This window comes from Stigmatopora argus, chromosome 12, assembly GCF_051989625.1.
Source record: "Stigmatopora argus isolate UIUO_Sarg chromosome 12, RoL_Sarg_1.0, whole genome shotgun sequence".
NCBI classification, from domain to species: domain Eukaryota; kingdom Metazoa; phylum Chordata; class Actinopteri; order Syngnathiformes; family Syngnathidae; genus Stigmatopora; species Stigmatopora argus.
This window is the reverse complement of record NC_135398.1, coordinates 2,264,256-2,287,327: the sequence shown is the minus strand read 5'-3', so window position 1 is coordinate 2,287,327 and position 23,072 is coordinate 2,264,256. Positions and strand designations below refer to the sequence as shown.

At 40.3% G+C, this 23,072-nt stretch overlaps 2 protein-coding genes across 11 annotated transcripts in view; both read left to right on the top strand.

The window, feature by feature from the left end:
* The window catches only part of LOC144085599 (FYVE and coiled-coil domain-containing protein 1-like), a 34,874-nt gene extending 31,614 nt beyond the window's left edge, over positions 1-3,260 (top strand). For 2 of the 3 annotated variants that reach the window (XM_077615049.1, XM_077615051.1), the window contains one exon: positions 3,211-3,260. The gene's annotated coding sequence lies outside the window, so the exon portion shown is untranslated. Of the gene's footprint in view, positions 1-1,927; positions 1,964-3,210 lie in introns of all 3 variants that reach the window. The other variant, XR_013304188.1, reaches the window with a different exon arrangement.
* A 4,143-nt stretch (positions 3,261-7,403) lies between these two features.
* adcyap1r1a (adenylate cyclase activating polypeptide 1a (pituitary) receptor type I) overlaps positions 7,404-23,072 on the top strand; it is a 53,516-nt gene continuing 37,847 nt past the window's right edge. For all 8 annotated transcript variants that reach the window (XR_013304190.1, XR_013304194.1, XR_013304193.1 and 5 more), the window contains exons 1-6: positions 7,404-7,474; positions 7,575-7,644; positions 7,966-8,218; positions 9,936-10,005; positions 16,182-16,311; positions 20,082-20,211. Coding sequence is in view for 2 of the 8 variants with exons in the window: in XM_077615055.1 (XP_077471181.1) it covers positions 20,161-20,211 (51 nt within the window). In the remaining 6 variants the exon portion in view is untranslated. The remainder of the gene's footprint in view (positions 7,475-7,574; positions 7,645-7,965; positions 8,219-9,935; positions 10,006-16,181; positions 16,312-20,081; positions 20,212-23,072) is intronic.

Sequence of the window (23,072 nt, the reverse complement as noted above, 5' to 3'; positions counted from 1 at the left end):
ATTTTTTCTGGTAATTTAAAATCAGACCATTGCTGTTACAACGGGAATAATACCGTAAAACATTTTCATACACATTCATTGGATTTCAGTGAATGCAATTCAGTATTCGCCGAGATTTCTGTTATTATCAATATTATATTGTTCCTTAAAAAAATATGACGGGAATCCAGCGAATGTATTTGTTATCAAATCAACATTGTTCATCACATTGATGCGAGACAAAAATCTTACTTATTTTATTCAAATTGCCACTGAGGTAAGATGTGGAATTGGTATTTTTTTTATTGTATTATCAGCCTTTATTGGAGAAGCACTCGCTTGTTGTCCGTGATATTTGCATATTTTTATAGTTGCCTTTTATTACTGTCAAAAATGATTAGAAATGGGATTGTTGTGATGCAATCGGGAATTCCTCTGCAGATTTGCAGTAATATCATCAATGTTTTTAATTATCTCCTTTAAAATGATCACTTTTCACCTCATGTCAATGACATTTACATTGCTTCGTAACATTTGGAATGTTTACGTACAGTAACTCAAATGTTACTGAAGAAAGGTTCAAAAAAGGGTTTTCAAAATGTGCTTTAACTCATTTTAAACTTGTGATATCACTTCAGGTTTAAAAAAAAAGTCTTAGTAGAATTTAATGAATGATTGTGATGTATCATGTCAAGAAAAAACAACAAAAGCGTGGTGTAAAATTGCATGGTCAGCCATTTTGGGGAGAAAAATATAGCTTTTTTGTCAGTGACCAATCACATTCTTTCATTTTTGACCTTAAAATGGGGACTGAATGGCCGCCATCGACGTGAATTGGACATCCATTGTTGTTAATTGCTAATTTTTGCTTGACTTTCTTATCATTTTAGGCTACTTTGAGGTCATTTCCTTTTAATTTTGGGTCATTTCCTCTTGATTATTTTTGCGTCGGTAAAGTAAAAAGCATTATTTTCAAACAGCAAGGATCATGGCTGTGAAAATGTTATTGTTGCCACAAAGAAATTACAAAAGCAAACTATTATTTACCATTATATTAATTCAAGCACTGATTGGTCACCATACAAACTATATTGGACTCCAGGATTTGTTTACCAGAAGATAAACTTACTAAAAATAGGCAGCTAGGCGTCTTCACGTTTGGTATTATAAAGTATTTAGAGACTTTTGAATCCAATTTTGCATTAGCCTCATGTCTTAGTCACTACAGTTTAGGATTATAAGAACAGTTAAGGAGGAGTTACATGTGTATTTTAAATTAGAAAGATCATAAAAGGGTATCCTGGAATGGAAAAATACCGACTGACTAATGTGCTAACCTTATTTCAATGAGAAAACAATTTTATTTATACTTGTTTATATGACTTTTTTACTAACTCTAAAGAGACAAACTAAATTAAGAAGACTTTTATGCCATGCCTGCAACATTTTCTTTGCACCACCATAAATCCACACACTGCCAAATCCACGTGGACTTGCAAAAAATGCAAATATGTCTCCAGAAAAGAGTAACGCTCTGTCAAAAGAAGTTTATTGTCGTCATTGTACCGCAATTCCACTTCAGCGACCGCTCAAAAAACAGCACATTTTCTCAGTCTTCCACGGTACCACTTTGTAGTGGTAGTTTACCGAGGCCGTAACCACATTTTAATTGTTTACCGCACTGTTTTGGCATGTTTACAAGCTCCGCATTTATTGTAGAATGCTTGAATAAAAAGACAGTTGAAGCGTACACTTGTGATTTCATTTATGTACACTGTCTGTTTTATTTATTAGCCGCTACGTGCTAGCTAGCGCTTGATACACGGTTCGAGAAATGGAACTAAATCGGTCCGGATTGCGCAACGTTTGTTTACGGCTGTCCCCGGGACGCGGTGTGTTTTTCTTTTGTATGTTATTAACCGTGCGTAATGTGTTGTTTTTTTGCTAGGTGTCAGTCGGACGGAGGCTGCCGCCGTTCCTCAAGGTTAATGATCTCATTGTAAATCATGTCACAATCACCCGTCCGCGACCGCGCTCTGCCCTCCTTTCCTTCCGTCTCCCGCGCGCGTACGTTAGCGCGCTGCATGCTAATTTGCAGGCTCCATTTGCAGTTTGTATGCCGTCAGATTCGCGCCACGGTTCCACGAGCTTAACGTCTAGCGCCGTCAATGGCGCTGAAAGATGAGCATTCACAGCTAGTTTAAGTAAATTGGACAATAGTGAGGAATGAGTTAACGTGTTTTTTTTTCCCACTTCCATTTTAGCGTACTCACAGGTCAACTTGGCAAAAATGTGGATTCATTTCTATTGATTTTGAGGGTTTTTCTTGTTTGTTTGTAGGTTCCTGCTGATTTTTGGCCATTTTCTCTTGGTTTTGTGGCATTTTAAGGTTGCTTATTAACTCATTGCTATGTCATTAATGCAAGGCGCTTTTCCCCTGCTCGCGTTACGCTCTTTACTCGAATTTGTAAAATTTTACTAGTACAGTAATCCCTCAAATATCATGGTTAATGTCGACCAAACATGGCCGCGATAGTCGAAAAATCAGGAAGTAGGGTGACCCCTATTAAAAAATTGAATTTAGTGCACAGAAAAGGCGCATTGACCATTTTACAGAACATTTTAGACTTTTAGGTGCGGCCTATAGGTGTGTAAATACGGTAAGAATTATTTTTTTAAGTTCACAAAAATGTGAAAATCCACGCTGAAACTCGTAAGCGGAGACTTGCTACTAGGACTCAGCACTGAAGTAAAAAAATATAAATAATTAATAGCAGGAAAAAAACATTGTGATAAGTGAAGTCGTGATAATCGAGGGATTACTGTAACAGGAAATGCAACATTTGCAGTGTTTTACAGTGTGTATAAATGAACTAAAATTTGGCTGACATGCAGAGCAATGTGTGAGTGCGCCTCCATCTGTCTTCAGGCTGTTGTCGGTGTGTGTGTGTGTGTGTGTGTGTGTGCGTATATGTGTATGTGTGTGTGTGTGTGTGTATATGTGTGTGTGTGTGTGTGTCACCTCTTGGAAGGCCAAGCCCCCCTGTAGTGGTAATGTCAGACAGTGTCACTTTGCTGTCAAACAAAGAATAGGTTCAAGTGCTAATTCACAAAGTCCCTTCAGCAACCTGCTAAATTCTAAATAGTGACACCCAGTAAATTTATTTGTGATAGTTGGTGGTCAAATAAGAAAATGAATGGAATGTAATTTTGTTTCATATGATCTGCAAGACCGTCCGCCAGGAAGGAAAGAGGTCATCAGCAGCTTGTACAAGGTAAAGGTACATTTTAAATATATATTCACAGTGTGGAATTATTATCCAAAATTGAATTTAATACTATTTTTGATGTTTATTCATATTACAGTAATACCTCGTTTATTGCGGTCAGTAGGTTTCAAGAACACGATGTCCGGACAATGTTTTTCAGTGTTTTTTATTTATTTTATTTATTAGATTACATAACTTTATTCATCCTGTATTTGGGAAATTTCATTTGAGAATACAAACACAGGAAAAGACATTTTAGACATAAATAAATAGGTAATAAATAAGTATATAAATCTATAAATAAAGTAATAAATATAGAATAAATATAGAAATAAATATATATACACACATATATATACACACACATATATATATATATTCATATATATACATATACATACACATAGATGTGTATATATATATATATATATACATACAGTTGCTCTTAACATTCAGCCATTTCTTTTGTTAAATATTTTTTTAATCTATCTTAATTTCATATTATTTAGATTTCATTTCCTCTAATATGATTTGTTCCTTCAAACTAGCATCTAGTAGAGAATGTTCCTATGCATTTATTTTTGAGTAAAAGCACTGACTAGAAGGAAAAAAAAGATCTAACTGCAGTCTGTAACTAATAATGACTTCCAATCCCTCGCATGGCGTCCCATTGTTCCCGCAGAGACACACTTTGACTTTTATCTCAATTTGGAACATAGTACGCCTTATCCACAGGCGTAGCCTGACATTTCGTCCCCTCAAGCTGTTAACCATCATCGCAACACACCGTTCTCGTACGGCCACTCGTCTCCGCGTCATTTGTCTAAATTCGTCTCTGCGCCAAATCGCTCTGTTTTTAAAGCTGGCGAGAATTGGAAAGCATTGCGGGAGAGGGAGGGGGAGGAGGGCGGGGTCACAGTTCACAGCAGCCAATCTTATGTCTGGAGGTAAATAGCGAAATGGTCGCTTAATGGCTGCTGTTTCCATGGCGACGCGGCCAGAGCATCGTGGGCCCGCTGCGTCTCCCAAGATCGGGAGTGTTATTTTTAAAGTGACATAAGCCAGGAGATGGAGATTCTCCACTGGATGGTTATACTTAAGGGCGGGGGGCGGAGCTTATGCGCCAACGCCAAAACGGGACAACGAAATTAAATCCATAGAACGTTCGGATGTAGGGAGGGAGAGGTGATGGAATTCTGGTTGTAATTGTCCTGACAGATATTGGCTTGTGTCAAAAAGGGGTGCCGGAGACGCAGCCAGGCAAACACAGAGCAGGAGCAGGGACTTCTTGATTTTGGCGTCCCATTCTTTTGGGTGGTTAGCATTTGTGTTCTTGCGACTCGCAGGTCACTTTTGCTAAATGTTGGAACTTGAAACATGCTTATTTTGAGGGAAGCTTCTCATTGGTTAGTCGGTTGTTGCTGATTTTGGGGCATTTCCGGGTGACTTCCTGTTGGTTTTGGGCCCTGCGTTTGACACCTCTGTTCTAAACATACCCATTTTTTTTCCTCAGCTGCGTTTCTTTTTATATATGCTACGTTTCCATGGCAATCCCCTCGCGCTTCCTCCTCGGTTGGTTGACTTCAATTAGCGCAGAAGCCCACTTTAGCCACAAGCACGAGTGCTAATGTGTTTGAGAGCCATCTCAAAGGTTGACACCGAGGACCTGAGAACATTGTAATGTCCCCTTCGCTGGGTTTCTGCTCGCGTTACTCACATATAAGCCATTTTGTTGAATTTCTGTGGGAAAATAAATAAATCTACAATGTGGTGGCCCGGTGGATTAGTGGTTAACGTGTCGCCCTCACGGTTTTAGGCTCCTGGGTTCGAATCCAGGTCTGTCAACTTGTGTGGAGTTTGCATATTCTCCCCAGGTGTGCGTGGGTTTTCTCCGGGTACTCCGACTTCCTTCTACATCCCAAAAACATGCATGCTAAGCTAATTGATGGCCATATTTGTCTAGGATCGGCTCCAACACCCCTGCGACTTAGGATAAGCAGAACGGAAAATACATGAAACTGTGCTAAGCTAGCTGTTTGGACACTTGAAATTGCCCCTATTTACAATTGGTTGTCATTTGTCTCCTTGTGCCCTGCGATTGGCTGCCTATCAATTCAGGGTGTCCCCAAAGTCAGGTGGGTTAGGCTCCAGCACCCCCGTGACCTTTGTGAGGATAAGCGGTCGTATCCTATTTTTTTGCAACACTCCAAAAGACTGCAATGATCTCTTCGGCGAACATTTTGTTCCCGGTCCTCTAAAGTGGGACACGGCGTCAGTGGCATCTGTGATTGGCCGCTTGAAAAAAAGAAAAAAAAAAACGAGCCTGTCACTCCAGTACCGACCGTTTTTTTTTCTTTTCTAATCAGAAGCATTAGTGTTAAAGTGGCGGGATGTGACTTTAAAGCGATTTAACCTTGGCTACGGCAGCTCATTACCGGCGCCGCTCGGCTAATTATGGCAAACAGGTGCATCGCTCAGTTAGCATAGACGCGCAGTCACAGATTTCATTTCAGGATATTAACCCCGCTAATTGCTAGCAGAAAAGCTCCCAGCCCGAAACGCCCCAGCGGACTGAGTCCGACCCGTGGTAGGAACGTAAACGCTTACATTGACTTTCAATTGTATTCTGAGGGGAATGTGTGTTTACACTCTTTATAGCGCGCTGACAGTTTTTTTTTTTTACTGAAAAGTATCTGGCGTTCTGAATCTTAGCTTTAGCCTTCCTGTGGGATGTTAGCTTCATTGAAGATTCATTTGTTTGGGAAGATACAGTAATCAGGTTCTTATCGTTGTTTGAGTGAGACTGTGGGTATGATAGTTTTTTTTTTGCAACGGGGCAGAAATAAATATAAATAAATGTATTTACATTTTTTATGGATTACATTTTTTGTCAATAATATATATTTTTAATTACCGTATTTTCACGACTATACGGCGCATCGTATTTTTAGCCGCAGTGTCAGTAACGAGTGCTATTTCTGTATTTGACACACACAAAGGACGCACCGTTTTTAAAGACGCAGCCAGGCATGGCAAAACATACACCAGCTTAAACATACGGACACACGCTAAATACACGTTTTTAAAAAGGCAACGGAAGCAAAACTGAGTTGGGTTGTACTTTATTTAGCCATTTTACAATGTACTCACGTCATCATCACCCACAAATCCATCAAAGTCCTAATTTTCTGTGTCCGAATTGAACAATTGTCCAAATGAGTCATCGAAAACGCTGAGTTTTATACGTTCGTCCAGGCGGCCACAATCCATTCACAAATAGTAGCTAGCTAGTAGCTAGCGTAACTATTCTAACGCTGTCTTCCATGCTTCGTAAAGCTGTGTTGATGTCGATCGCCAGCCCACACAAAATTTAAGACTTTTATGTGCGCCTTATAGTTGTGAAAATACGGTATTTTAAATGTATTTGGCTATAACATAATATTTTACATTGATGAGTGTCTATTTTGTCCATTGTGAATTTTTGCTTAGTGCGACTTGTAGTCCAACAAATACAGCCAATGCGATAAATATAAAGAATTCTAATAAATATATTATGAATAAAAGTGTTGTTTATTTATAAAATGCTTTCCTGAACAGGAATATTACCAAAAATACGCGTTTTTTAATGTGGTTGAGGCATGAGTTTGCTAGCTTGCTATAGCTAATTAGCATCATCTCAACATAATTATAAGAAAGAAATCTTAAAAGTTAAAAACAACTAGCTAACTGAGAAACATCAACGTATTGCATATAAAACAATAATTTTCAATTCGAGTTGTAGCTGGTGGAAAAGAAAAAGTTAATATACTCAAAGTATTAAAAGTCTTGCGGAAATGGTACACACACCAGATAAGAGATTTTTTTTATACCTTATCACACGACCACAAGTTTATATTTAGTGAAAGTGGGTCTCAAAATAACGGAAAATGTGGTTTCCGGTTTGAGTTTGACACTTTTTGCAGTGTTTTGGAAACTGGCGCTTCTTCATAAAAGACCATTGTAGGATAAAAAAATAGAAGAATGACTCGCCTGTTGTACCTATTCATTCGGTATGCGTGTTTGTTGGGGACTGAATAGCAAATTGAAGCTTGCGATTTCCCCCCCGTTGATCTATAATTCATCTTTTTTGTCCTCTTCTCCTCGCCTCCGCACCAGGGAGCTCTCGCAGGCCGGTCGTGTAAACCACCAGCTGGACTGGCAAAGCCGGGCATAGAGACCAGACTAAGGTGTGTGTTCTACGCTTGTGTGTGTATATGTGTGTGTGTGTGTGTGTCAGAGAGAGAAAAATCGAGTGCCACAATGTGCTGACAGCAGCTTCCTCAGCAGATGGTTAAGACAAGACAGGGACAGAGCTGCTCTGAGGACACCAAGGACGTCCGGACTCAACTTTGTTGGGGTAAATTGCACTTTTTTTTTAGCGTGATGATGCTGTGGACAAATTAAATTTCACACTCGCAATAGAAAGTAAATCTGTAAAGCATAGACTTCCCCACTAAGTCATGGCTGTCCAATTCAGTTTGCTTCGCAGGCCACAATGTCCACTAGGGGCGCTGAATCACCATTTCTCGCATATAAGCCTCATTGAATTGTAGAATTTTACAATTTGCCTCGTATAAGATGCTGCCTCGTGGGCCACTTCCGGGCCACAAGCCGCACCTTTGACAACACTGCTCCATGTGATTTGGGTCATGTATTTAGTTCTTTGTTTTTTTTTCAGAACCGGTACAGATCGCTTCGATTCGCAGATCGTCCCCCGATCCTTTTCATAAGAGTCTAACGTTGTGCCGGTCACGTGCCTCGCCTTTTCTCGTCTTCCTGGAAGAAAAGAGCACACGGCGCTCTGAATCCACGTTGCCATGGCGACCCGGCGGTGCGGCGTTATGATGGAGTGTGGCTGGAGAGACGTTTGATTGTCACGCCGCAGGCGCACTCTCAGACTCTGTCGTCGAGTTGGGGACGGCGGAATTGAGGTTGGATTCGTTACGGATCTTTCTTTTATGGCAAAAACTTCCGATGATTGTCTTTCTTAGTAGCATTCGGAACTCAAATCCTCTTTTTTTTTCCTGACTTGAGTACAAACAAAAACCTTAATCTACCGTATTTTCACGACTATATGGCGCATCGCATTTAAAGGCGCAGTGTCAGTAAAGAGTGCTATTTCTGTATTTTACACACACACACACACGACGCACCGTTTTTAAAGACGCAGTCAGGCATGGCAAAACATACACCAGCAATTGCAATTGGCTCGCAACAAATTCAGGGTGGTCCCCGTGGTTGGCTGGGATAGGCTCCAGCACCCCCGCGACACTCGTGAAGATGAGCGGTACGGAATAGAATAAATTAATATTTATAGCATGACAACATTTTACCACACTTTTAAAAAACTAAAGTTTTGTTAAAAAAAACTACTAATATGAAACTACTGAAATTGTAAATATAAAACTGCTCTCTAGTTTCCCCAAATTTGAAAAATACTACTAAAACAAATATGAATTCAAACATCCATCAATTATAATCAACGGAGATTGGCTCCAGCACCCCCCGTGACCCTCATGAGGATTAAGCGGTTCAGAAAATGAGATGAGATGAGAAATAGTGTGACAATATAGATCTGTATATTAATATTTCCTACGGTATTTTTTTTGTCACCCTCAAATTTTTAAAAATCTTTTTTTAAACTATTTAAACAAAAAAGAAATCCACAGTAAATTTACAATTATCATCACTAAATAAATTAACCAACAAAAAGTATACACAGTGTATGTACATTTCGATACATTAAATTGAAATTTCCCGAATACAGGATGAATAAAGTTATCTAATCTAAAAATAAAAAAATAGGGAAAAAAAATCAAATGCTATATCATTCCTGCCCTCTGCAATGATAAATATATTAAAAGCTTCGGAGACATAAAAATCTCTTCCCTTAAGGGGACTCTGTCTCTTTTGGGTATTTCTCAAAAATTCATAAGAATCCTTCAATATTTCATTCCGCATTTTTTTTCCCGACCGGCTGTCTCCACGCCGTTACGTGACATTTCCTCAGGACGCCACTAGCCTTTTCCTGACGTCATATTGGGCCTTCCCGGCTCGCCCCGTGGTCGTTTCCAAACGCGATATTGAAAAAAAAAAAACACCCTTACGTTCCCCCTGGGCTTTGCCCAGACCCTCGGTCCGCGTTCCTTCCCTCCCACGGCGGGCCAGGGGGGGCAGTGACGAGGCGCGTCCTCCATTACAGAACATTTCTGTTTCTCTGACAACCCGCAATTACATCAGAAAAGTGGCGGCCTCTCGCTCCGAAGCCAATCAGCGTCTTTTCAAAGGGCGACTGACTCACTGCCTGCTCACAAAAGAGCCTCGTGGAGACGCGCGCGCACAAACTCGGGATTACGTTTTCTCCTCATTAAATAACCCTTTTGTGTGGGTGACATTTCATTCAAGGGCGATATGGGGTAGCTATTTATGCGGGAGATTTAAGATGTACAGGATGTAAAGACGGTTTATATGACGTGATGTGACGTGATCGACGTGGTCCGTGTGCTGGAGATGACACAAAATGGTGGCACCAGCTCTTAGTGCTTAATCGGAGATGATTCAGTTGGCTGAGCCGTTATATCCCGAAAAAAAAATCTTTATGAAAGTGTTGGGTGTACAGGGGTTAATTTATGTATTTTGGTTCAACAGGATTGGGAACTTCTTGATTTTGGCGTCCCCGCATTCCGGTACTTCTGGATTTTGGCCTTCCCGCATTCAGGTATTCTTGATTTTGCCCTCCCCGTGTTTTTTCTGGTCCTTGTTGATTTTTGGCGTCCCCATATTCTGGTCGGTACTTCTTGATTTTGACCTCCTTGTGTTCTGTGTGACCGGACACTTCGTCGCCAGACAGTTCGCCTAACCTTAACCACTATTAAAGAAGACAAAGGAAATGTTAATGTGTTTGTGTTGTCGAGTGAGTTTTTGCTGTTTTATTTTCTTTAACAAAGAATATGTGAATTTCCGTTGTCTTCTTTAATGGTGGTTAAGGTTAGGCGAACTCTCTGGCAACGAATTGTCCGTTCGACGAACCATCCGGGGACAGAGCGTCCGGCGACAAAATGTCCGGGTACCGTGTTCTGTGCGTATTGATTTTGGCATTCCCGTGTTTGGGTACTTCTCATTTTTGGCCGCCCAGTGTTCTGTTCCTCCATGATTTTTGGCATCCTCATATTGGATTGGATTGGCTAACTTTATTCATCCCGTATTCGGGAAATGTTGTTGTCACAGTAGCAAGAGGGTGAGGATGCAGAAATAGGAAAGGCATTTTAGACATAAATAGATAGGTAATAAGTAAGTTAATAAATACATGAATAAATATATAAATAAATAAGCATGTTGCTGAAATATATATGTATATATTTACGTGTACAAACACATACATGTATATAAGCACATATATACATACATACACAGATGTACATGCATGCATACGGTAGGTCTTAACACTCAGCCATTTGTTTTGTTAAAGAGCCTGACAGCTGATGGGAGGAAGGATCTGCGGAAACGCTCCTTCCTTCAATGAGGGTGCAGCAGTCTATTGCTGAAAGAGCTTCGGAGGGACTCCACAGACTCATGGAGGGGGTGGGAGGTGCTGTCCATGATGGACATCATCCTGGTCAGCATCCTCCGTCCTTCATGATTTTTGGCGTCCCCATGTCCTGGTCGGTACTTCTTGATTTTGACCACCTTGTGTTCCGTACGTCTTGATTTTGGCATTCCCGTGTTTGGGTTCTTCTTGATTTTGGTGTCCCCGTATTCCGGTACTTCTTGATTTTGGCCTTCCCATGTTCAGGTATTCTTGATTTTGCCCTCCCCGTGTTCTGGTCCTTCTTGCTTTTAATCGTATTATAATGTTATTGTTTTTTATAATAGCTAGCGGATGGTGCAGTGTTCTGGTTCTTCTTGATTTTTGGCGTCCCCGTATTCTGGTACTTTAATTTTAGTACTGTATTGACCGGCCCTGTCTGAACTGACTCGTAGACTTGGTCACAGTTGTGGCGTATTAAAATCAATAGCAGTGACCACTGAGCAGTGTTGTTGTATTATGCGGTATTATGTACCATCATACATATTTCAACCTGCTGAGGAATTAATCTCTGATTGCAAACACTCAACCGTGACCAATGACGACACACGAGCCGGAATAATTGTAAATTTGTCACGTTTTACATGGATATTTTCTCAAATTGAAGCTTGTTGGAGCCTCAACATAGCAAGTGGGCATTCACTTGTTGGATTTCAGGCCATTTTGGATGTGTCAGTTCGTCTTCTGTCATATGTCAGTTCGACTTTTCATACATTTCACCATCTTGTCAGTGTTGGAAAACATCCCCTCCTGCCTTCTGTGTCACGGGAAGTGCAGCTGGCCTTTTACTTTGGTGTGATTGGAGCAAAGTGGGAGTTGTTATGCTGTTTTGCTTGTTTTTTGTTAAATTGCTGTTGATGTTTTTGCCCTCATTTTAGTGGTAACCTCCTTAATGGTCTGCAAACTGCTTAATGTAGCCAGAAAATGACTGAAGCGCCACACTGAGAGGCCAGAATATTTTAGTGTGTCATTAGTGAACTAAAAATGGGACGACCACAGTGAAGTCGTATTCCGATGAGTTGTTTTTAACTGCTAAGAATCTTTTTTTTATGGATTAGATGGGCTGAGATTGGGAAGTCTTTATGGAAGATGGTTTGTTATGGTGGATAGCTTAGAGCTCAATAGTTTTTTAGAGAAAAATATTACAAGGGAGTTTTTTATGTACTATATTTTTTTGCTTAGAAATTAGTTTCAACATTTAGGTTCAGACTGTCTTTGAAAAAGCAAATTCATTTTTGGAGTGTTGTTATCTTTACTATTGCACATTTTCTCGCATATAAGCTATATTTGTTGCGCCAAAAAAAGATGACTGAATCGTGGGTACGGCTTATATGCGCACAAATTAGACATGACATGCACGAAACTGCAGGGTGACCAAGACAAAATGCCAAAACGGAAGACAATGCGGCAGATTATTTCAGAATAGAGAAAAGATAAACAGATGAAAGGCTAAAGAAAATTTATTTTGATGTGTATGAATGAAATTCAAGAAAAAAATTAACTATCTTGCATAAAATGTGAAAAAACTCACTTACTTGTGCCTGCCATTGCTCGCTCAGGGCGCCACCATCTTACCTAGGGATGACAAACTAGACCGCTACAGACACATTTCCTGGTTGTAGTGGTCACGTGACTTCCTTTTTGAATTTGTCTACAACCAGGCAACACCATTTAGGAATATGCAATCCAGAAATCGATTTATACAGTATCTCAGAAATACCACGTGCGATGATTTTTCTTAAGATTTTCACTTCAAAGTAACATATTTGTACTCCCTATTAAAACGATGAATATGGAGGTGAAATTTGTGAATCGGGGGGCGGCTTATACGTGAGAAATTGTAAAATTCAACCTTTTTAAGGCAATTTTAAGGGTACGGCTTATACGTGGGGCGGCTTATAAGCAAAAAATTGTAAAATTCAACCATTTTAAGGCAATTTTAAGGGTGCGGCTTATACACGGAGGCGGCTAATATGCGAGAATACGGTACATATTTTCTAATTTAACTTTTATTTACACTCATCTTATATTACAAATATTTGCACCCCTCCAAAAACTCCAACAACTTAATTCTCATAAGATTACACCTAAAAAAAAGACCTAAAAATAAATCGGTTCACCCTCGACGTGAGGTTCTCTGTAGGAGACAAGTGGAGGTTGAGGACGGACCGGGTGCCACGCAGCCCCCGCCGCCGATTCCGCTTAGAGGCGATGCGGGTGGGCGGGTTGTTAGCGCAGGACCACGGGATGCCTTCATCTCACGTCGTGTCCAAGAAGAGACACAACCAAAGCCTGGGTGGGAGGGGGTTGGTTTGGTTTCCTGAGCAGACCAGTGGAGAGCCTCATCGAGTGGAGACGCACTGAAGCACACGTCACTTTCTATCAATATTACCGCCAAGTGGCGCTGACTAAAATCCACTTTGTCCTTATTTTTTTTTACGTGGACGGAAGATTGAAGAATATTCGGAACGGCACCGATCTCTTCCAAGGAGAACTTTTCTAACTAAGATTGGCAAACTCAGTTTGGTCTGTGGGCCACTTAAGTCTCATGTGGGCAGGACCAGTTTCTTTTTGGCCCAAAACGTTGACTTTGATGAAACTGAAAGATGAACATGAACAGCCATTTTAAGGGATTTGGACATCTATCATTGTCAATAGCAGGCAATCAGTTCATTTTGCCATTTTAGAGTATTTACGGGTCACTTACAATAAGTTTTGGATCATTTCCTATTGGTTTTGATGGGCTTTCCGGGATGCTTCTTGTTTATTTATCACTGCATACTGATTTTGGGGCTTTTCCAGGTGACTTCTTGTTGGTTTGGGGGTATTTTAAGGTTCCTCTTTACTCATTGGCTGCCATTGAAGGCGTTGTTTTGACTGACAGCCTCACAGTTATGCTATCGAGGGTTCGGTCCCAGGTCCGGACCTTCCTATGTGGAGTTTGCATGTTCTCCCCGGACTTGTGTGGGTTTTCTCCTGGTACTCCAGTCTCCTCCCACATTCCTAAAACATGCATGCTAGGCTAATTGGATGCTATATTGTCCCTAGCTATGAGTGATTGGTTGTTTGAATGAAACTCAAGCACTTGATTTAGTCGTCCAATCGATACCTGCCTGTACATTGGCGATCAAGTCCACCAATCAGTCAAGGGTGGGCAATAGTGGCGGTGGAAAGCAGCTTCTGAGTGGGTGTTGACCATCGGCGGCAACACTCAGTGTGAAACCTCAACCAAAACTAGCCAGAAAATAACAAATGAGTCACACTTGTGCGCCGGGTGAAAATTGCACCCAGCGGGGAAGCCACACAGCTTCCTCCTTCCATTCACCGTCTTTCCATCTACTTATCTTTTGGTCGGCGTCCATCTTTAGTTTGTCTGTTTGTCCACCCCGAACTTGTGTTTCAGCCTTTTTGCCAGTTTCCGCTATGCTTTTCCGGCTAGCTAATACCGTAATTTCTCGCATATAAGCCGTTTCCGCGTATAAGCCGTACCCTTAAAATGGTTGAATTTTACAATTTCTCGCATATAAGCCGCCCCCACATATAACCCGCACCCTTAAAATTGCCTTAAAATGGTTGAATTTTACAATTTCTCGCATATAAGCCGCCCCCACATATAACCCGCACCCTTAAAATTGCCTTAAAATGGTTGAATTTTACAATTTCTCGCATATAAGCCGCCTCGCGTATAAGCCATGCCCTTAAAATTGTCTTAAAATGGTTGAATTTTACAATTTCTCGCATATAAGCCATCTCGTGTATAACCCAGACCCTTAAAATTGCCTTAAAATGGTTGAATTTTACAATTTCTCGCATATAAGCCACCCCCACATATAACCCACACCCTTAAAATTGCCTTCAAATGGTTGAATTTGACAATTTCTCGTGTATAAGCCGCCCCCTGATTCACAATTTTCACTTCCATATTCATGGTTTTAATAGGGAGTCCAAATGTGTTACTTTGAAGGGAAAATCATCGCACGTAGTATTTCTGAGATTCATTCATTCCTGCCCGTCTTATTATTTCTTTGTCCCGCCAGACTCTTTTTGTGCCTGCTTTTGGTTCCACGCCCAGACATTAAAGCTACGAAGCAACGAAATGCGGTCCGCCATGTCAAAGTAGTATCAGAAGACTCAACAGGCGGCTGCCGCCAGCCCTTTCGCCATGGTAACAAGGCCCGCGCTGTTATTACCCATCTAAACAGACCTACCATTACCGATTGACTGACTGGCCGCGGTCACGTGACCCTCGCTTCCCGTTTGCGTCCGAGCGCACCAAGCGAGTCGAGTGAAGCCATCCTGTCAATGAACGTCTGCGGGTGACGAAGGCGTCATCCAATCACGTCAAGCGATTTTTTTTTTTTCCTTCGAAATAATCTGTTTATTTTACAGGCTGATGCAATTTGATAGGCCTGTTGTCCCTAAGGACGTTTTGTCCATTCGGGGTCAAGGATTAGTATGTCAAATCGTGTTGTGATTATTTGATTATTCATTTTAAGTACCTTCACAAGGGTTGCGGGGGTGCTGGGGCCTATCCCAGCCAAGTATGGGCAGTAGGCGGGGCACAACCCAGATTGATTGCTAGTCAATCGCAGTTATCGTGTTCAAAAATTAAATATGTAAAAATCATTTTTGAGAGGCATGGACAGGTATGTTTATTATTCTTTTGTTGTTGTTGATTGAATTAAGTGATCTTTTACAGTAATTTCCTGAAAACATGCTTGAAAGTGCTGGCTTTTTGCTTAGGAAATGATTTTCTATAAATTATAAAAGATTTTTGCGAACAAGATTTGGCAATACAGTAATCCCTCGAATATGGCCGCCATAATAAAAAAACATACCAGTAAAGTTGTATTGAAGAAGCAACAACAAATCACTATTGTGATTATTTCTCCCTGTGTTTCAAGATAAAATGCAGGTTGCAACACATGCATCTTTTTGGGATGTGGGAGGAAACCGGAGTACCCGAAGAAAACCCACACAAGCCCAGATAGAACACGCAAACTCCTCCCAGGAAAGTCAGGGACGAAACCCTCGATCTCACAACTGCAAAGCGTACTTGCCAACCACTCGCTCCATTTGCCACGCCAACCCTCCCAGTTCCAACAAATTAGACATCCCTCTCTACTTAACAACCATGTGATTATTTCACCTCTCCATTTCCAATAATGTCAGCCTCCTCTCCTCTCCGTCTCCACAAGGTTCAAATCCCAAAGGAACTGACACCCCCCCTCACCCCTCCTCCTTTTCTCCACTCCCCCCCCCCCCCCCCCTCCTCCCCCTCATCTTCATCCGCCTCGTCTTCCTCACAGCAGCAGCGGTCGACCCGTCGTGCAGAGGCAGCAAAAGACAGGACAGACGGACGGGACCCTCGCGACGTGTTTCGGGAAGGAGGAGGAAAACCGGACCCCCGAGAAAGGAACCATGACCGACTCTGCGGCGGTAAGTCCCGCTCGAATCCCCCCCAAAACCCTCCCCCCCTATACTTCCCTTTTCTGCAGAGAAACAAAAAAAACCACAAAAAAACACTGAAGGACTTATAGGAGCTTTTTAATCACGGGACTCAATGTAACGCTGTGAACGGACGCAGTGCGAGGGGGCGGATGTCGGATATCGGGGGGCAAAAAAGGGGGGTCCGAAGGGGCTACATGGGATGACACACATGCAAATGGGAAAGGGGCGCGCTCCACGCCGCAGGATTAACACATGAATTCGCGGCATTTCATTGTCAGACAACAAAAATGAGGGTGTTTTGACCCGTGGTCGTCTCCGCAATCCAGTCACACACACACACACACCCTGAAATTTGCCTTTTTTTTTACCCCAATTTGGACGGGCGTACGCATGAGTCACCCTCATTTTTGTGGTCACGGGACGTTTCAATCTGGCATGTCGGCTTCCTCCTTTTCTTGACAGCATGTCAGTTTCTTCTCCTCCTCGTCGTCCTCCTCCTTCTTCTTCTTTTTCTTCTTCGGTGGTGCTTTTTCTGCGTACGCCACCCGCTCCCCACTTGTGAGTTACGAGTCGGGGAAAACATGCGAGGGAGATGCTCGCCGGCTAATTGGATTGGCCACAAGAGGGGAAGGGACATGAGGTGGAATTTGTCGGCGTGTGGATGGATGGATGGATGGGGAAGTGCGGGGGGGTGCGGGGGTGCCTGAGCGCATGTGTACGTGGGGTTCTTCTTAATATGGAGAAATTGCTGGACATGTTTTTCTTGGAGGGAAGATTTTGGGGAACGTCCAAAAATACTGGGATGTAGTACTTCATCTTTTCAATGCGAATGTTTTCGATGGCTTGCTTTTAAGTCATTTTTCACTTCTTTTTAAAAAATGTTAATTGTGGGCTGTTTCAGGGAAAAAAAGAAAATAAACTTGCATGATATTAGATACCTTGGAAATGTATTATAGTGGGACAAAATGGCTTTTCCAAGGGTCTTTTTTTCCCAATTTGAAGAACTCTACCCAACATTAAAGCCTCATAAAATGGTTATTAGCAAAAACTACCGTATTTTCACGACTAAGGCGCACTTAAAAGTCTTACATTTTCTCCAAAATGACAGGGCGCCTTATAATCCAGTGTGCTTTATATATGGATTTTTTTTAAAAATGTGTCATTCATTGAGGGTGCGCCTTATAGTTGTGAAAATACGGTATATTCTATATTAGAACCCCCAGTATTTGCAATGTTCTTTTTTTATGTTTAGTTAACATGTTGCAGCTGACCTGAACTGAAGCGAAATATTATTTATATATATATATATAGCCATATTTTTTTAATCAACTAGCCTCCACGTGAAATATAGGCTATCATCGATGAGCGCCACCAAAAGTTCAGTAATGCTTAGAAGGCAAGCTGTGTTTAAAAATGCGTCATTCATTGAGGGTGCGCCTTATAATGCGGTGCGCCTTATAGTCGTGAAAATACGGAATGCTTTACTAACAAATAAAAATAACGAACTAGTTACACTTAAATAATCCTGTAGATAAACTTATATAAAAAAGGTGATCAATTGAACTCTTTTATGTCAAATCTGCTTCACTCGTGTAAAGTCCATTTTGACTCCAGTCAAATCGGATTGGACGCCTCTCGCTAGCAATGGCAGTGAAATATGATCACTTGCTATGAGATTTAATAAATTAACAACTAACAAAATAATCCAGAAGCATAAAGCAAACATTTATAGATAATAGCTAATACTTAAAAATCCAAAAATTCCATTTTAAATCTCGATATTTTTGGTTCTGACCATCTGGAAAATTGCACAATCCCAATTTCTGATCACATGATCATTTCCAGGACATCTCTTGTTGTTTTCATTCCATTTTTAATACGCCAATCTTCCTTTTAGCAGTCATTTGACACAAAAAAACACCAGCTTGAAATCTCTCCATCACATTTAACTGATTGTTTGTGTGTTTTGATATTCGTGTGTGTGACACAACCTCGAACGTCAGGACGTTTGTCCCCGTGGGGACGTTTTTCACTAATCCACGCCCCTTTTTTCCCCCCATCACACTTTTTTGGATGTACGTAAACCAGTGCTGGCAAGTGGGTGTGCGATTATATCCATGTGTGTGTGTTTGTGTGTGTGTGTGCGAGCTTGCAGTGATTCACTGCTGTGTCAATAAGCCGTGTATATGAGTAAGTCAAGAAGGACGGGGGCGGTGCTTTTATTTTATTCATTTGCTATCGTTTTTTTTCCTTTTGGAAGTCCTCCAAATTTGCGGATCTTTTAAAATGTTTTTGTTTCAAGATGCTTAGGATTTAATTCGGGACGCTTCGGGGGGGCGAATGTGGCTAAATGGCCAAAGAAAGACTTTTTTAATAAAGAAATTGAATTAATATGATGACGCAATAATTGTATTTAGATAGAAAAAGCACAGGTTGTGTTCAAGGGTGAAAGATGGATGAGATGCATAGCTCTGGGGCTTTTTTTTTTTTTTTAAATAATGCTAGACGCTGATGATGCACGGTGTAGTTTCCATGGCGACGGCTATCCAATGATAAGAAAACAATGATTCCAAAGAGTTGCAGGGGTCTTTTCATCTTTTTCCCCTACTTTTTGGTTATTTAGATTAATTGGCATGCTGAGTAAAATAGGATTTAAGATTGGAAAAAAAGAATCCACCCACATATATGGTCAGAAAGGTCACATGCATTATTATGCAAGTGGCACCATTGTGGAATATCAGTTTACCATTACCGTATTGTCCAGGCTATAAGTCGTACTTTTTTTTCATTGTTTGGCTGGGCCTGTGAATCATACACAAGTATGACTTATGCTTTTTTTGCTCACAAAACCCTGTTATGTTGTTTTTTTAGGTTATAGTTGAAAAACTGACATTTTTTCTTCTTCTTTGTGCATTATTTGGTTGGTAAGGCTTATACTCGAGTGTGATAGGTGTATATATATATATATATATATATATATATATATATATATATATATATATATATATATATATATATATATATATATATATATATATCAGTGGCGGTCCGTGCATTTTCTCGTAGCGCCTTCAACGGGTAAAATCCACTTCCTAGCAGCATTTAATGATTAAATACAAATACTGGAGCTTTTCAGACATTACAACCGGGCCGGGGGGCGATTTTCCCGGGAAAAGACAGCGATGGACGTCTTATCGACGCTTGTTTAATGCAGCAGAGCCTGCAGAACTGATTGTGAAGGCCTTGAGGCAGATTTCTGACCCTGGCAACAAATAATGGCTGAAATGTGATTGGTTAAATTCTTCAATATGAAAACACACATCTGGAAGCAGTGCAACCAGGGGGAAAGGAAGCTAACAGACAATTTGGAATTATTTAATAAGTATTGATGGACAAAATATAATATATGATTCAGATATTTCTTAGGCCAGCAGAGAAGGCCTTGAAGGCCCTGACGGCCCGCCACTGATCTTTATATATAAAAAAATAAATAAATAAATGACATTTTTAGTGGATCTATTAATCCAACGTTACATCAAAGCCATCCCCTTCCATCGACGACGATGTACGTCCAATCTAAGTCAATTGACGGACCCCCTGGTTCAAATAAATTGGACGTCCATCATAGTCAATGGCAGCTGATAACCTGAAATTGAATTCAGAGCTTCTTGTTACATCCTCTTTCACATCGGATGGAAGCAGTTCCAAAAAATCGGACTAATAGTTCTCACTTCCTCTGTGATGTGTTATTATTGCAGGGCCCTTGATGCTAAACTGTGCCGTGAGAAAACCCACATAGCCAAAAACGTGCGTGCGCTCACACAAGAAGGCCTTCAAATGGAGACAATGAGGGACTTGATCCTGACTCTGATCATCCTGCTGCCTCTGGTGAGTATTTTCACTTTCTTCCAAACTTAAAATGTATATATTCAAACCCTAACACATACCTGGCAACTTATAAGTTTTTCACGTTTTTTTTAATCATTTCAAATTGTGTACGCTGAAGATTACAAGGGTGTCAGACTTGAGTTGGTACGCGGGCCGCTTTAACGTCAACTTGATTTCACGTGGGCCGGACCATTTTAGATATAATATTTAGATTTTTTTTAATAAATGGATTAAAAGAACTGGATTAAAATCCCTGAATGTTCAGTTTTTTATAGATCTAAAACAATGTTTATTTTAGCTTTTTTTATATATATTTTTACATTTTACAAAATGATTTTTGAACTACAAACACAGAAAAAATGGATTAAAAAATGACAATTATTGATTTAAAAAAGGGAAAATCAGGAAATTTATTATACATCTATACTCTTCATTTTAATTTGATCCTAAAACAGAAAGTCGGCACTCATGATTTACTTTCACGGGCCACACAAAATAATGCGGTGGGCCAGATTTAAAAAAACTGAATATTCAGGGCTTTTAATCCAGTTCTTTTAATCCATTTATTAAAAAAAAATCTAAATAATATATCTAAAATGGTCTGGCCCGCGAACCAACCCGAATCTGACACCCCTGGCCTATAGGACCAAAATTGGTGGGAAAAAATGATTAGCATACATGATAAATATATGCAGAAAGCTGTTGCATTTCATGGTATCGTTCATTTTCTTCGCCACCAGGCATGCATGGTCACTCGTGCGGAACTAACGTCTTTTCGAAATGACCCAACATGCCACTGGTGTGGGTGGATTACCACGTCTATTTACTATATATTTCTTTCTTTTTACCGTAAGACATCCAGCAAAAAGTAATTAATTCACAGTATGACTCATCACAACCCCCCCAAGCGACAAAGGTGAAGTGTCCCCCACAGTAGACATCTTTACACGCGGTATCCGCCAGGCTAGCCGGCTGACCTTGACCTCCCGTTGTCATGTACTTAGCGTGTGTTAAATGGCGCCGTCGACCCGGGCGAAATCCCGCCTTTATTATCGCCGTCTGGGGTTGTTAACTGGCCCTTGGAAATAGCCTTGAGGGAGAACAGTCGGTTGCAGGCAGCGACCAATCCAACCGGACGTCGGTTTTGGGAGATTTTTCAAGAAAATTGAATTATCACTACTTTAAGTTTAAGTCATCTTCAAAAGTCCGTAATTGGGACATGCATTTGAATATACCTCTTTTAAAAACATGATTTTTATCTTATTTCAAACAACCACAATTGTTGTTGTTATTTATTTATTATTTTTATCTTGTTTATTTCAAACAACTACGATTGTTGTTTTAGTTTTTTGTTTGTTTTTTACGATTTTTATTTGTTTATTAAAAAAAACAATTGTTTGGTTTTATTTTTTTACGATTTTTTATCTTGTTTATTTCAAACAACGACAAGTGTTGTTTTTTTATTTTTTATGATTTTTATCTTGTTCATTTCAAACCACAATTGTTGTTTTTTTTTTTACAATTTTTATCTTGTTTATTTCAAACAACCCAAATTGTTGTTGTTTTTTTAGTTTTTTAAACAATTTTTATCTTGTTTATTTCAAACAACCACAATTGTTGTTATTTATTTATTTTTAACGATTTTTATCTTGTTTATTTCAAACAACTACAATTGTTGTTGTTTTTTGTTTGTTTTTTACGATTTTTATCTTGTTTATTTCAAACAACCACAATTGTTATTTATTTGTATTATTTTTTTACAATTTTTATCTTATTTATTTCAAACAACCACAATTGTTGTTGTTTTGAGTTCAAGCTGCTTAGAGACAGATAATTCCAGTACTCACATTGTGGTGGTTTATATTGTATTGTTTATCCAGAAACTAATATATTATATATAATATATAATACAGTGAAAAAGGGAGGAAAAAACTGAAGAAAAATATCATTAAATACACATGCGACCTATTTTACATATAGCGTGGCTATCACCATCTGACTATTTTTACGAGAGTAGTCCATGAGGTTTTTGGGGGTACCTAGCAACTGAAGTATAGGGACGATAGGTCGGATAGGGACGTGATAGGGCAAGGTGAGTGTGCAAGAAATCCCGGTAAGTAACTAAGTTTATATAAAATATAGCACGTTTGCCTCAAAGATGGATTCCTGGGTGGAGTTAGCATGTTGTCCTGTGTGGGTTTTTTGAAAGAATGAAAGATCGAACGTATTTATGTATTCCTGAGATGAAATTTTACATCATTCTGCATGTTGCGAACGCTGACAAATATTGCCCCTCGACACCACATGACCTACATCCCATACAGGACATAAATAAATTACAGCGCTAATCATCATCTCGGAGTTTCTATCATTCATCTGCATTCAGTATTTTTCTCCACGTGTACCTGAGAGGGTGCCGCTGCCTAGCAACAGCGCATCGACTCCCCCGAAGGCGAAAGCCATGTCGGTTTGATTATGAAAAGATGGCGTCGATAAGCGCAATCATTAAACATAAAAAAGAAGTAGCAACTAAGTGTGCTCGCTCGCAGTTAGTCGCTTAGCGTTTCGCTAAGCTAGCAAAAGTGCCTCCTGGGGTCGCGTCGTGTTACAAAGTGATGAGTCAGTCAAAAGGACAGTCACTTCATGCGGAGTGACTGTTGCCTAGAGAGAGAAGGGGGCGGGGCAAACTCACGGAGACGTCAAAGCAGGGGTGTCCAAACTTTTGCTCCAAGGCCATTTCCAGAAAAATCTAAGGATTCAAGGGCCAGCTTGAAAGACTTTACACTTTCATTTATTAAATAGATCATCCAAATCGGGGTGCTGGGAAAGAGCGTCATTTCGACATTTTTTTGAGCGTGGCA